Source organism: Natator depressus, chromosome 3 (assembly GCF_965152275.1).
Source record: "Natator depressus isolate rNatDep1 chromosome 3, rNatDep2.hap1, whole genome shotgun sequence".
Taxonomy (NCBI): Eukaryota; Metazoa; Chordata; order Testudines; family Cheloniidae; genus Natator; species Natator depressus.
The window spans coordinates 135,566,443-135,579,340 of NC_134236.1; the positions used below are offsets into that span (position 1 = coordinate 135,566,443).

The 12,898-nt window shown below is 37.8% G+C and overlaps 1 protein-coding gene across 1 annotated transcript in view; it reads left to right on the forward strand.

Moving 5' to 3' along the window:
* The window catches only part of RYR2 (ryanodine receptor 2), a 698,126-nt gene that overhangs the window by 269,410 nt on the left and 415,818 nt on the right, over positions 1 to 12,898 (forward strand). Inside the window, exons 8-9 of the mRNA XM_074948896.1 lie at positions 2,761 to 2,860; positions 6,680 to 6,776. Of these exons, the coding sequence (XP_074804997.1) occupies positions 2,761 to 2,860; positions 6,680 to 6,776 (197 nt within the window). The remainder of the gene's footprint in view (positions 1 to 2,760; positions 2,861 to 6,679; positions 6,777 to 12,898) is intronic.

Consider the following 12,898-nt stretch of genomic DNA (forward strand, 5'->3'; position numbering starts at 1 on the left):
ACTAACCTAGGAACCTATCCTTGCAACAAAGCCCGTTGCCAAATGTGTCCACATATCTATTCAGGGGACACCATCATAGGGCCTAATCACATCAGCCACAATATCAGAGGCTCCTTCACCTGCGCATCTACCAATGAGATATATGCCATCATGTGCCAGCAATGCCCCTCTGCCATGTACATTGGTCAAACTGGACAGTCTCTACATAAAAGAATAAATGGACACAAATCAGATGTCAAGAATTATAACATTCATAAACCAGTCGGAGAACATTTCAGTCTCTCTGGTCACTCGATTACAGACCTAAAAGTCGCAATATTACAACAAAAAGACTTCAAAAACAGACTCCAACGAGAGACTGCTGAATTGGAATTAATTTGCAAACTGGATACAATTAACTTAGGCTTGAATAGAGACTGGGAGTGGATGGGTCATTACACAAAGTAAAACTATTTCCCCATGTTCATTTTCCCCCCTCCCCCACCCCCCACTCTTCCTCAGACGTTTCTGTTAACTGCTGGAAATGGCCCACCTTGATTATCACTACAAAAGGTTTTCTCCCCCCTCCCTCCCCGCTCTCCTGCTGGTAATAGCTCATCTTAAGTGATCACTCTCCTTACAGTGTGGATGATAACACCCATTTTTTCATGTTCTGTGTGTATATAAATCTCCTCACTGTATTTTCCACTGAATGCATCCGATGAAGTGAGCTGTAGCTCATGAAAGCTTATGCTCAAATAAATTGGTTAGTCTCTAAGGTGCAAGTACTCCTTTTCTTTTTGCGAATACAGACTAACATGGCTGCTACTCTGAAACCTGAGAAGGAGGGAAGTGTATTAGGCACTCACTCCAAGATAGTAGAGAGTACATTAGCAAAACAGATTACACATTAAAAAAAAAGGGAGACATATGTAGGGACAAAATTAAAAAGGCCAAGGCACAAAATGAGATTAAACTAGCTAGAGACATAAAGGATAACAAGAAAATATTCTACAAATACTTAAGAAACAAAAGGAAGACCAAGGATAGCATATGCCTGTTACTCAATATGGGGAAGGGGGCGGGAACAATGACAGAAAATGTGGAAATGGCAGAAGTGCTAAAAGACTTCTTTGTTTTTGGATCTCACCAGAAAGGTTAGTAGAAACTGTTTTTTGTTCCAAAGCACCAAGAACCTTTATATTCTGCAGAATCACTTATATGACTTCCTTTCTAATGCAAATAGAGACTTGTTATGGGTTTAGTCTAGTGCTGCCTCCACTACTCCCTGGAAACAGTGACTAGGTATGTCATCATTCACTCAGTTGCTTCAGAGGGTATTTTCCTCCCTTTTCTGCCTACTTCTCCTCCACATATATATTTTCTCCTCTATAATGGCTCAATATAACCTATGGCACCTTAGAGACTAACCAATTTATTTGAGCATAAGCTTTCGTGAGCTAGTGAGCTGTAGCTCACGAAAGCTTATGCTCAAATAAATTGGTTAGTCTCTAAGGTGCCACAAGTCCTCCTTTTCTTTTTGCGAATACAGAATAACACGGCTGTTACTCTGAAACCTGTCAATATAACCTGGACCTTACTTGGATCAGGGAGAACCTGTATCTGCATCATACTTCTGCAGAGTAAACTTGGTGATTGGTGCAGCAGATATAGATTGGCATGGTGAATGCAGTTTAGACATACATTTAATTCATGAGATGGAAATCCTGACGCATATCTCCTCCCCCCTTCCCCAAGTGCATTGAGAAGCAGGGAGGATGAATAAACCAGTGCCAAATTTAGAAAATCCATAATCTGCTCCCAGATTGAAATGAATAGGCAACCATTGAGTCTAAACAATCAGAGGAGATGTTAGTAGTGGTGAAAGAGGCAATGAATTGGCACCAGACTTTCTGCCTCCCTCTTAGGAAGAAGTCATAAACAATCTCTATTCTAGAATAGCCAACCTATAAATGATAACAAGTGTAAATTCCAGTGATGTTGTATATTGAGTAGGGCTAAACCACCTTTCGTTTTCAGGTGTCAGAAAATCATCAGATGGATTCATGGTCCAGGATACTGCTAAATAAAATTATAAGGGACTTTTGAATATCTTGAAAAATAATTTTGGGAATATCAAAGGGGAAGTGATATAAAATATATATAAACCAGGGGCAGATTTCCATTTTGATAAGACTAATCTTTCCTACCCAGGATGTTTTCTCCTTGCTTTTAGTTAAGATCAGCTAACTTTATGGCAGACTTCGCCATTTCTGTGGTGTTTAGATGGATTATCTCTTTCTCTCTAATGTGGACTATGCCTGGGGCACTCGCACCTCTACCACATCTAGCCTAGATTATTGTAATTCTCCCCTCATTGGATTTCTCTTGTAACTGCCATGTATAGGGTGTGGCTTCCCTGACCTGTTTGACCCTACATAAAAACCATAATGTTACAGGACAGGAGCAGATGCTTGTATGTTGTGAACTGAGGATCTAGATACATATTGCTGGGCTTCATATATAGAGATAAAATTTAATGAATCAGGATTGGATTATATAACAATTTTGGATGGGTCAGAGGATTTATTTTTCATTTGTAGCTACTGTACATGTGTCCCTGTGATAGAATGTACTGAATCTGTAAAGCTGGCCTGTGAAAGTCAATGGAGACTATTCCTGTGTGTGAATACTGAATGAATGTTTCCATGTGATTTAATTAAAATCTGATAGGAATTTTTAAAATCTGTAATAAATATCTAATTTCTCTCCTTTGTGTAGCATCTGTCTTATGGCAATGGTAGCTTACATGTTGATGCAGCCTTCCAGCAAACACTCTGGAGTGTAGCCCCAATCAGTTCAGGAAGTGAAGTAGCCCAAGGTAAGATTGACTTGATTTTAGTTATTAGAGTCCCCGGACTGTGAATTAAATAACCCCCCTCAAAAAATCTGCCAATGATTAGTGTACTGTAGCAATGGGGTTTCCCTTGCATGAACATTTGATCTCACAAATGGATGTAAAAAATATGTTCCAAAAACAAAGAATAAAAACTGTGCTGAAGTATATAATAATGATTTTCTACACACTTATTTCTGAGGAGTGAAAAAAATGAACTAAATGTTTTTATCCTGAAGTCACATTTATGTTGAAAATAAATGATAGAGTACTTTACAGTCCAAATTTAAAATTACTCTCTCATATCAATCTTAAGGTTGCAATATATATAGTGACCCCTATGTTTAGGTTACCAAACAATTTCTATATATGTGTGTAGCCCACACTAACACAGTGAGGCTGTTTGTCCACCTCTAATAGTTAGACCACATTTAGAGGATTATGAGTTTGCTACTGCTTCCAGCTAAGGGCCTTGTTCTTTAACTCAGGCAGCAGATGTTCATGCTTCTAAATCCAAAGGGCCTGGGTTCATTCCCTGCATCTGTCTTGAAGGGTGAGCCTAGGACTTGCTGGGCAAGGAGAATGGGACTGGGACGGGCCATGGATGAGGAAGAGCCAGGACTGGGACAGGCTGTAGAATGGGTCTGTTATATTTAGGGTCTAGAAAGAATTTTTATTCAACTGTTGAAGTGAAATTTGGGCAAAGGATTCCTGAATTTCAACACCATGACACGTTAGTACATCTGTGGAAGGAGGCAGAGGAGAAAGAGGGATCCTTCTTACAAAATAATCTTTTATGGCAGAAAACTCAATAATTTGTAATTCTGTAGAAAGTTAATTTTGTCATTTACTTTTATAAATACTGTACTGACAGTCCTTTTAGCAAACTCACAAACATGCTTACTTTCCCAATCTACTGCAGGGTGTATTTTGTTTTTTTAAAAATAAACAGAACAAAATAACACCCACCAGTTTAAATTTTTGTAACTGACGGATTTTTCTGGAAGGTATTTCTGTTGGTTTTGTTCTGATTTGATTAACACTGTCATTAACACCAATTATCTTCATTTTCCTTGTTCTGTGAGGGTAACAGAGCCATTTTACACATTCAGAGCTTGAATAAAATGGTGTCTGCCTACAGTGAATTGTTAGGCAATTATCAGTGCATAGTATAGCATGACTGAAAAGTAGTAGCAGATGAGGTGTTCATATCCACAGACGATCATGTGAAAATGATGCCAGTTTTACATTTTTGTATCAGAGCATTTGATTGAAACTCAAGTCAATACAATTTTTCTTTTTTGCCTCTTTTATAGGTATAGGCATTTAACTACCTAATTTGACTTAATTTTTGGGAGCAGCATTTTCCCATGCATAGGTGATCATCTGGGTAACGTCAGGAATAATTACTATTAGTAGTGAAGACTTTATTACAGCAAAGCCTGCAATCACTACTGTAATTAAGTCTATGTCCTTTGTGAAGGAAGGGTGATCTTGAAGTTAAAGCACTGATTTTGTGTATGACCTTGGACAAATCACCTTGGTCTCTGTGCCTTATTTTATCTATAATTAAAATATGGATAATTGTTATCCCAGAGTGCAAGGTGACATTCATTTAATTAGTGTCTATAAAATGCTTTGACATCGTTGAATGCAAACTGCAAAGTTATTGGTTCTAGGTGTACGTAATTCCAGAGAACACCTGTTCTGGATCAAAATTTTCCATTCTCTTAAAAAAAACAAACCTGTTATAACTTTAGCTCTTTGTTTTACATTAGTTTGTAGAAACAAGAAGACATTTGTGTCAGATTTTTGAAACATTTCAGTAACATAACAATGGCTTTTATTTAAGTAAAAATGTAGATAAGTCCATTATGTGAAATAGGAATTTGTAGCCAACTTAAATGAATTTGTTACTTTGTAAAACTTGGTTGCACTATTTTTCACAAACCTGTGTTAAGGAATCCGCAAACGCAAGTTGCTTAGTGGAAGTGGGTCTTTAACTACAAGTCAAACAAGACTGTACTGTAAATTGCATGGGGGCAGTTTACAAAGAGTTTCTTTGGGCAGTGTTTTGCCTTTTGAAGATGGGCACACGTCTGAATACACATATCTGTATTAACCCCAATATCGATCCATATTACAAAATTAAAATGTATCATTTCAAAAGCTATCATATCAAAATCCTTTACCTACAAATCAAAAGTTCACTTTTGAAAACTCCCCAAATAAATTTGTACTATCTCAAAATAAAAGAGAAGAAAGCCAAATGCTAATCCAATATTGAATCATAAATGTAGGCACTGAATTTGCTCAAGAGCATATAGGGTTGAAAGGGTTTTTTCTTAATATATACTTAGATTTCAAATATTCATAAATGTGCTACTTTTAACATGTATATTTGAAATTCTGTACACTGTAATTGCTTTGCAATATGGCTAAAGTATCTATAGCAGTCACAGCCTTTCTTGTTATAAGATTATATAACTATTTCCTTTCTAGCATCCTATTTTCACATGTTCATAACTTTCTGAAATGAATACTTTTCAGGCTGAATTTTTTCCAGGCTTGTTTTGTACCCAAAGATAAATGCTTTTTCAAAAAGTTGAACAAAAGTATATCGAGAATAACACTTTTTGAGTATGAGGAGGGTGGGACATTCTCCCCCGCTCCTACTTTAAAAAAACAAAACAAAAATCAATTTTTTTCCTGTTAAGGAAAACGCTCCCATCACCTGCATCTACCTGTTCAGCTGTCTGTTGAATGAATGAATGAATGAATGAATGAATGAAAAACCTGGGAGAAAAACAAATGGGTTATGAACATATGAGTGCATCAAATACATATGAAGAATGGTTCGCAAAGGGGCAAATTGAGTCCCCAGTGCCTAGGCTGAGGATCTCGGCAGGACATTGGGAAGATCTGTGCAAGAGGAGGCGAGGAATTCACATACCCCTGTCACATAGTGGGGGTAGAACCTCTCTGTGGAGGCTACTCTGGTGTCCTGGAGCATGGCCATGCAAAGAGCTTGGCACTGCTGCTCTGGAGATGCCAGCACCCAGTCCTGCTCCCTCTCTCATGAAAGAGCAGGCACTAGTACTGCACCCAGGGAGATAAAGGCAGGATTGGCTCTATAATGTGGCTAAATCTATTTCTATCCAAGGACAAAATATCTGATACAAAGATTTTATACCAATAGGATGCCAATGACAATTTTACTTTCCTTTTTGCTACTATAGTAAAACCAAAGCAATTAAGCCCTCAAATCATGTACAGATGCAGATCCTGATATAAATCCATACTAGCAAGGAGAAATTCAGGGTTAGGCACTGAATTTATTACATTTTGGCAACGCTAGTATAGCTTTTCAGGGTAATAAAATCTCATTGAATTGAATTGGAAATTGACTGAATCTCTGTCCTCTTAGCTCATCCTATTATAGGAAGGCATTGTGAGGCTATCATAACATTCAGTCAGTTTTTAGTACCACATGCACAAAGAAAATGGGGCTGAAGGAAAAGGTTCTAATTTCCTGATGTTCTTACTTTTATTTTTGAGATTTAAGTGAGTTCATTAGGGATTTATTACTACTGTCTTCAATTTCACATGTGCTGTGTACCATGCACACTTGTGTGTGCTTTCAGGTCCCAGATCCGTATATGCACCCATGGTGTGGATATGGGGAACAATTGGAGACTGTTTTGAGGCCAGTCAGCAAGTGAGCTTTTAACATTGTTTGAACATGTTTTTTGTGGTTCAGCTCAGACCAATATACATGACTTTCTCTTCTTCCTTTCATTCAAGGATATCTGATAGGAGGTGATGTGCTGAGGCTATTGCATGGTCACATGGATGAATGCCTGACTGTTCCTTCAGGGGAACATGGAGAAGAACAGCGAAGGTAGGACTTGAAGCCTAAAACACATAGAGGAATAACAAGCTTTATTGAATTAATTTTGACTGTCACTGATATTGCAATATTTCAGCATGTTAGACTGATACAGCCATCGCTTATCCTAAGGAGAGATCCCATTGAGATTAACTCTTGGTATGAAACTTACAGCCTCCTCTGGAGTTCCCTTTTTCAGTTTCATTAACCTTACTTCCTTTTCAGTTGCAAAAGAAATAAGCTCTGTTGGAAGTGGACTTAATCTAGGAACATCAAGCAGGTGAACTGCAATCAGAAGAAAACAGAAACAAATTCAATTTAAATCACTTGGCAACTTTTAAATTAATGACTTGAGTCACCTTTTTGCTTGTGTTCTTAGCCGAAAACCAAATCTGGGAGCATAAATGCCAAGAAACCTTCACGCCCACTGTGCTAGCAACTGAGCTGTTGCGATGGACAGAATGGCAGGATTAACTATGTACTCTTCTTATGATTGATTTGATTCTTTAATGTCCACAAAGACCTGTAGGCAAACTTCATCAGTTTTTTCACTACTGATCCATTCTGTAGCATACACACTACCTCAGGAGGTGATATAGCAAGATCTTACAAGCTGGGGGGCATAGTTATTTCTTTGATAGGAGCCTCTGAAGGAAATCTAGAATGCAGCTGGAATTTGTAATGGTGGTTCAGTGTGTGAGTCTGTCTTCTGAATCATTACATTTCACCACTACCTCAGCATGGTGATAAGGAACAGTATTTGGGGAGTTGCTGTGTCTCAGATGAGTAGTCAGATGGATGAGTCAAATGGGAGGTAAAATCAGAATTCTTTACTTTTGAGGTGCTATTGAACTATAAATTAATAGTATGGTCTGTCACTCCAAAATGTAGTTTTTATGTTGTATGAAAATGTGATTTTTCGCATTGATTTATCAGGACGAGATTATTTCTTCAGTTGAATTAGCTGAATGATTATAGAAACTAGTACATGGAGGAGAATATACTTTGTATATAACTCCTGAAATATTTTAATAATTGTTTGATTTCTAAGCAGTCAAAGTAAATTGTTATCTCAACACAGTAGATTGCTTTGTTTGTAACCTACCAGTTTGTTTGTAGGGTAGCCATTTTGCTAGATATGCCCCAGAGCTCCCTGGATTATGTTTTGCTTCATTCTTGCTTATAGCATTGCAGATTTAAGGTTTGTGCCTTGCATGTGTGCTTTTCTGGGTTCTCTCTCCTGCCTCTTAAACACAATAAATAAGTCAAAGATTTTTTTTAAAGAAAAGGGTGACTGAAGGTAGGCTTCTGAGCTCATATTTAGGTGGCTAAATACTGGCTTGTGAGTCTAGTTTCAGGCACTATAGCAGGGCAGATAACTGGTTTTTTTTGGTTTGCTGGCAAGTTTGAAAAGTTGGGAAAAAAAGTGAAGTTGTAAAAAAAAAACAAAAAAAAAACGGTTTACATAATCTATTAATGCAAGCAGAGGCGTTATAGAGAGAGGCAGGCCAGGATAGGATATACACTTATACAGATGTGAAAAGCTGCTTAGATATAGGAAAATAGGAACAACATATAATCAAAAGAATTATTTTTCCCTTAGTGTTTCAAAAATATTTCTCCCCATATTCCTTGTGATTCACTGATTTCCATATTAGGCTTGCTCATAAAACAAATCTTTTCCCTTCCAAGTTGTCTTCTAAGACAGCTAAAAGAAATTAGATAGCCCTTGCTGTGTAAAACTTTTTTTTTTTTTAGGCTAATGAAAAGAATTACAGTGATCGCACTTAAGTTCGTTCTCCCCGCCCCCCCTGATATTACTAGTTCCAGTGGTATTCCCCATTTAAAGTTTATGGAATATCTCTTGAACCCTAGAATGGTTTCAAAATGGAGACATTTTTTGAAGTGTGACCATTGCAATGTATTAGATTTAGATACTATATAATAGGCCCATATGGTGAAGCATTTATTGCTGCTTCCCCCCAGGAAGTGCTACTGTGAATAGAATGAGAAGTAGGGGGAGGATCTTGAATATTGCCTGTCCACCTTTTTGTGTAAATCCTGCAAAGCATCCTTTAACTGCAGTGAGATAACACATAAGGGCTTGCAGCATCAAGTACTGATTTAATGAGCTTTAAATTAAACACAAATTAAAGAAGAAAATAGGGCTGTACCTTTACGATAGGGAATAACATTTCTTCTTAACCTTAATATACAACATAAAAAATCCCATACATTAAAAGAAGCGTAAGGATGCAAAGTCCAGCATTCTGAAATTAGGAAACACATTAACATGTCTCACATTTTTCTCCTCTTGACATATTCACAAACTTAGCTACTGCATAAAATCTTTTTTATATCTTATTGTGGACTAGTACTCCCCTCCCCCGCCCCCGGTCTCTGACAGGAAGATGCACTCATCTCTGGGAGATTTTTGTGGAGCCTAATTTCAGTTGTTACTTTATGCATACTTTATATCTGACATGTGGCATTTGGCTACTGACAGGGCTACACCCAGAAAGGCCTGGGCAATTTTGGTGGGTAGTAAACTTGTAGGATTCACTATTTGCCTTGTAGGATTAATTATTTGCCCTGCCCTTATTTCTCATGCATTTAATCAACGTAGATCAGGGATACTGAGACTTCAGTGGTTCAAGAACCAAATTAGCAATCAGCATTACCCAAAAGAGCCACACTAGTGTGAATTCATTCTCTGTCTGTCTCTCTCTCTCTCAGCAAAATGACTGACCTAGTATTATTATTTTATCAACTACAATTGGTTGACAACATAGTAAAAGCATCCCGATTGGTTAATAACTTAAACTGGTTAATAATTAAATCACAGTGTTTTAATATCATGTGTTGCAAAGAGCTGCAGGAGACACATTAAAGAACCACTTGCAACTCATGAGCCTCAGTCTGAGTATCACTGCCTTAGATATAGGACATTTTGTACACAATGTATGTACTAAAGTTGTGCTATATTTGGAGGTATGTTTATTCTGCATCATCTGTGCTGGTAACTTTTGGAATTGTCTGAAGGCAGGCTTTAATCATAAAGCTAGAATTGTGTTTTGTTTCAGTAAGTCTTCAAAGACCAGTTCTACCTTTCAAAATGACAGCATAAAAATTGCATTGCAGGATCCTATACCCATTCTGACTCACTGATTTCTGAATCAGATTTGCTCAGTTAGTGAATAAAAAGATATTTTTCTCCTAAACCTTCTTCTCAAATACACAAAAGATTAGATAGCCCTAAAATACCAACTTTATTGGATTTTGTAGCCTGGCATCAGATGTCTATAATGAATAAATCATTTAAGTATGATGGTTTCTGTACCAGACAGCTTTGTTTTAACAGTTTATTTTTGTGTTATGTTTTCCAGTGCATGTTAAATTTATTTGAATTTGCATGTGGGTAGGTAGGTTGAGTAGGTTTCTAAAGGTTACTAAAATCAATAATAATACAAGCATTGTATGCAACATGTGACCCTCTCTCAAACCCTTACACTCCAATGTAATATGATTGGAATTTGGCTGTATTGTTTGTGGTGATATATGTCCCTTATTAAAAATTGTTTAAAACTATTTAAAAATTTGTGTAGGTTGTTGAAAAGTACAGCTATGAAGAAGGGAAGAAAGTCTGAAAGCTCATTTAAGTGTTCTGACAATATTCATTAATTTAGAAAAAAAAATCAATGCGGTAAAGTAGGATAGAGTTTCTGGGAGCAGTGCCTTTGCCACAAATGCCAGATGGAACGACTGCTCGTAAAAGAGGCTTCAATAGCCTTAATAATGTATTCATAGGAGACAGACTAGTCTGCCTCAATACATGCAAATGAGGGAGCAGTTTTAAGCAGGTTCATCTTGAACTTGTAGATACCTAACCCATCGAGTAATTAACGACTAGTTGGAGGGCAGAATGGAGGGTGGGAGGTGGGGAGGATGGAAAAAGTTGTTTGTGATGATACTTTAGTTCAAGTGGTAGAATACTGTGGTGTTTTAGAGGCAACAGTATTATTTTTCATAGATACTGTGACTTGACCTGACAGGGCGCTGAGCACTCCAACCCTGACCCAGCAAGAGCACTTAAAATGGGGCTTCACACATACTTAATCTAAGCATGTGTTGGGTTGAGGTCAGAGGGTACAGAACATAGTGGGATGGTGCCCTAAAGCTGTATTTTACTATTCTGCCCCCCCTCCCCCCCCAACCTATATGCATATTAAGCAAGGCTGTGTATAATCTGTAGCAAGCGAGACCTGAAGTATGTAGTGTTGATTTTTGTAGCACTCCATTGAGGCAGGCTGGAAATTCTATAGCAGCTTCAGGGTAAATTAAAAAAAAAAAAGTAGTTTTTTTTAATAGAATTATATAGGAGAAGGAATAATACATTCAGTTCAAAAGTCCTTGTTTTTCTCAAGTTATTAAATTCATTGTTTCATGCTGCCCCCTAATTTTCAGATTTCAGATTTTTGTAGATATGACTCGTAACCGAATTATAGAAATTGCTAAAGGTTAAAGTGGAGGTTTTGGTAGCTAACTGTAACCCTCAGAGTCCCGCAATGCCCACTGGCAGAGGGCCCACTATAATGTAACTCATATAAGGCCTGACAACCTCTCTACCCCCAACATGTTGTTGTAATATATATCCAAAAGGTATCTTGTAAACTGGTGATGGGCTGGTTAGGAATATCATAGCATGATATATGTGCGGGTTGTATATAAAGAGTTATGTATGTGTGCCGGGAATATGTTCTTAAAATGTGTTTTGGAGGCAGTGCATAAATCAAGTCTGCCATAGACAAAGGAATGTGGATTTACCTGTCTGACAAGCTTGGATACAGGCTGAGGTAAATGAAAGTACATTTACATAGAAGGTTAACAAAGCCATCAAGGTAATACGTGGCAGAGGAAACCAGTGAGCACATCAGGGGACAGAGTGCACATCCCAGGAAGTCTTCCTGGCTCTTTACTGTCTTTGTCTCTGTCTAGACTTTGGAAAATATAAGGGAGAGGAAAAGGACATTCTAGTTATCCATCACTTTGGGGACCTAGGGTACAGCACCCTCTGGTTCAGTTGGTGAAAAGTGAAAGTTGGATCCTCTGGTGTAGAGGGCTAGTGATGCTGGTAACTTGATGTAAGTGAGAAAACTGCTTAGGCAATGATTGCAACATGTTAAAATTTAAGTTTTAGTCATTAGAAAGCATGTTCTGTTTTTGTTTGTAAACAAATCTGTTTCTTTTTCTTATTATCACTTAAGTCTCTGTTCTTTATTAATAAACATATTCTTAGTTTTACTATAAACCATCTCGGTGCTGTTATTTAGTAAAGAGTAAGTCCTAAGCTAACAGACTGGTGTGTGCTCTGTCTGTGTGGAGACAGCAAACTTAATAATTTCTGTGAGTGCGCAGTAAGAAGGACTAGACACTGGAGAGAGGTGTGTCTGAAGAATTTGGGAATTGGGGTTCACTCCATGTTATCTGAAGGGCAAGATATAGACTGTCAGAATCTCAAGGAGTTTGCTGGTGAGGTGTACTGACTGGTGTGGCAGGGATCTGGGGACACAGTCTAATTTCCAGCACAATTCACTCTTGCTGAGACAGAAACGTAACACAATGGCTTATGGTTCTGGGTTCCTGATGAGAGCTTCACAGTAAGAGACGGAGGTTTTTGGCATGGGGTAGGAAAATGCATCTCCTCTTTCATTCTCCTTGTGAGCTGGATTGGAAGAGACTATATTTTTTTGGCAGGACTTGAACTCCTAGTTCCACACTTGAGCACCCTTGACAGCAACTAGCTTTCTCCCAATCTCCCACCTCAGTATTGGCCGCTGCATTCAGCAATGATGAATAAGATATTAGCTGAATTTGTCTGCTTAAATGATCAGAAATACAATAGTCAATAACACTGATCTTACATTTCCATCACTAGGTATCATAGTTAACACCTGAGGAGAATGAGAGATAGTTTATACTTTTCACAGTTGCCTACCTGTAGACAAGTCAGACATCACTGCATTGGTTACACTCAGTTCACGTTTGGTAGGTTTTCTTCACAAAATATATGATTGCATACTCAAAGGAGTTACACTGGTGTAAAACATTTATAGAGTGGAGAGTCAGGCCTTTAA